Source organism: Cariama cristata, unplaced genomic scaffold, assembly GCF_000690535.1.
Source record: "Cariama cristata isolate BGI_N322 unplaced genomic scaffold, ASM69053v1 scaffold26672, whole genome shotgun sequence".
Lineage (NCBI taxonomy): Eukaryota > Metazoa > Chordata > Aves > Cariamiformes > Cariamidae > Cariama > Cariama cristata.
Window position 1 is genome coordinate 2,988 of NW_009603623.1, and position 800 is coordinate 3,787.

Sequence of the window (800 nt, forward strand, 5' to 3'; positions counted from 1 at the left end):
GCCCCTGCCTCATCTTGGCAGTGCCCCTGTAGCGAGGACAGGGCGACTGTAGGGCCCCCTTGGGCCGCATCCCTGCCCTCCAGCCCCCCGGGCTGTCGCTGCCAGCTCTCCTCTCCGCTCCTCCAGCCCCTACGACACCAGCCAGGAGGGCTACAAGGACTGGACCTTCATGTCCACGCACTTCTGGGACGAGAACCCCAACGGGACCTGGACGCTCCAGCTAGAGAACAAGGGTGATGCCTGCAACACAGGTGGGTGCTCAGGGCCCCAGGGGAGTGAACCCCATTTACTGGGGTCACCCAGTGCCCCGTCATTCTTTCTTCCTTCCCCTGCTTTGATTAGCAACTTGTTGGCTTGTCCTCTTCCCGGGCACGCGAGCCCTCTTTTTCTGCAGGGCCGTGTTTGTCTCGAGGGTCTCTCTGGGCAGCACACAGCCAGGAAGGGGACGTGGCTGCCTCTTCCCCCGCGTAGCCCCAGATCTCCCAAGCCCACATCCACCAGCTTGCAGATCCCAAACACTAGAGGGTGGGAACACGGCTGCCACCAGCACCGAGTCCTGTCCCTCCTGCCCCCAGGTCTGCTGACCAGCTTCATCCTGCACCTTCACGGCACGGACGAGGACATGACGGCCAGGCGCTTCGCAGGCTCTGCCGTGGATGAATGCATCAGGCGGGATGCACAGGGAGCGTGCCAGGGTGAGGTTTTGGGCAGGACGGGACGATGCTCTCGGCCCCGGGTGGCCCCGCAGCCTGGCTCATGCCACCGTCCCTCCGCAGAGTGCGGCAGCTCTCTCTACGCCC

At 64.5% G+C, this 800-nt stretch overlaps 1 protein-coding gene across 1 annotated transcript in view; it reads left to right on the forward strand.

Annotated features, from left to right (window-relative positions):
- Nucleotides 1–800, forward strand: part of LOC104157800 (proprotein convertase subtilisin/kexin type 4-like) — a gene marked incomplete at both ends in the record, with an annotated part of 4,214 nt that overhangs the window by 2,911 nt on the left and 503 nt on the right. Inside the window, 3 exons of the mRNA XM_009695278.1 lie at nucleotides 127–251; nucleotides 576–695; nucleotides 777–792. Of these exons, the coding sequence (XP_009693580.1) occupies nucleotides 127–251; nucleotides 576–695; nucleotides 777–792 (261 nt within the window). The remainder of the gene's footprint in view (nucleotides 1–126; nucleotides 252–575; nucleotides 696–776; nucleotides 793–800) is intronic.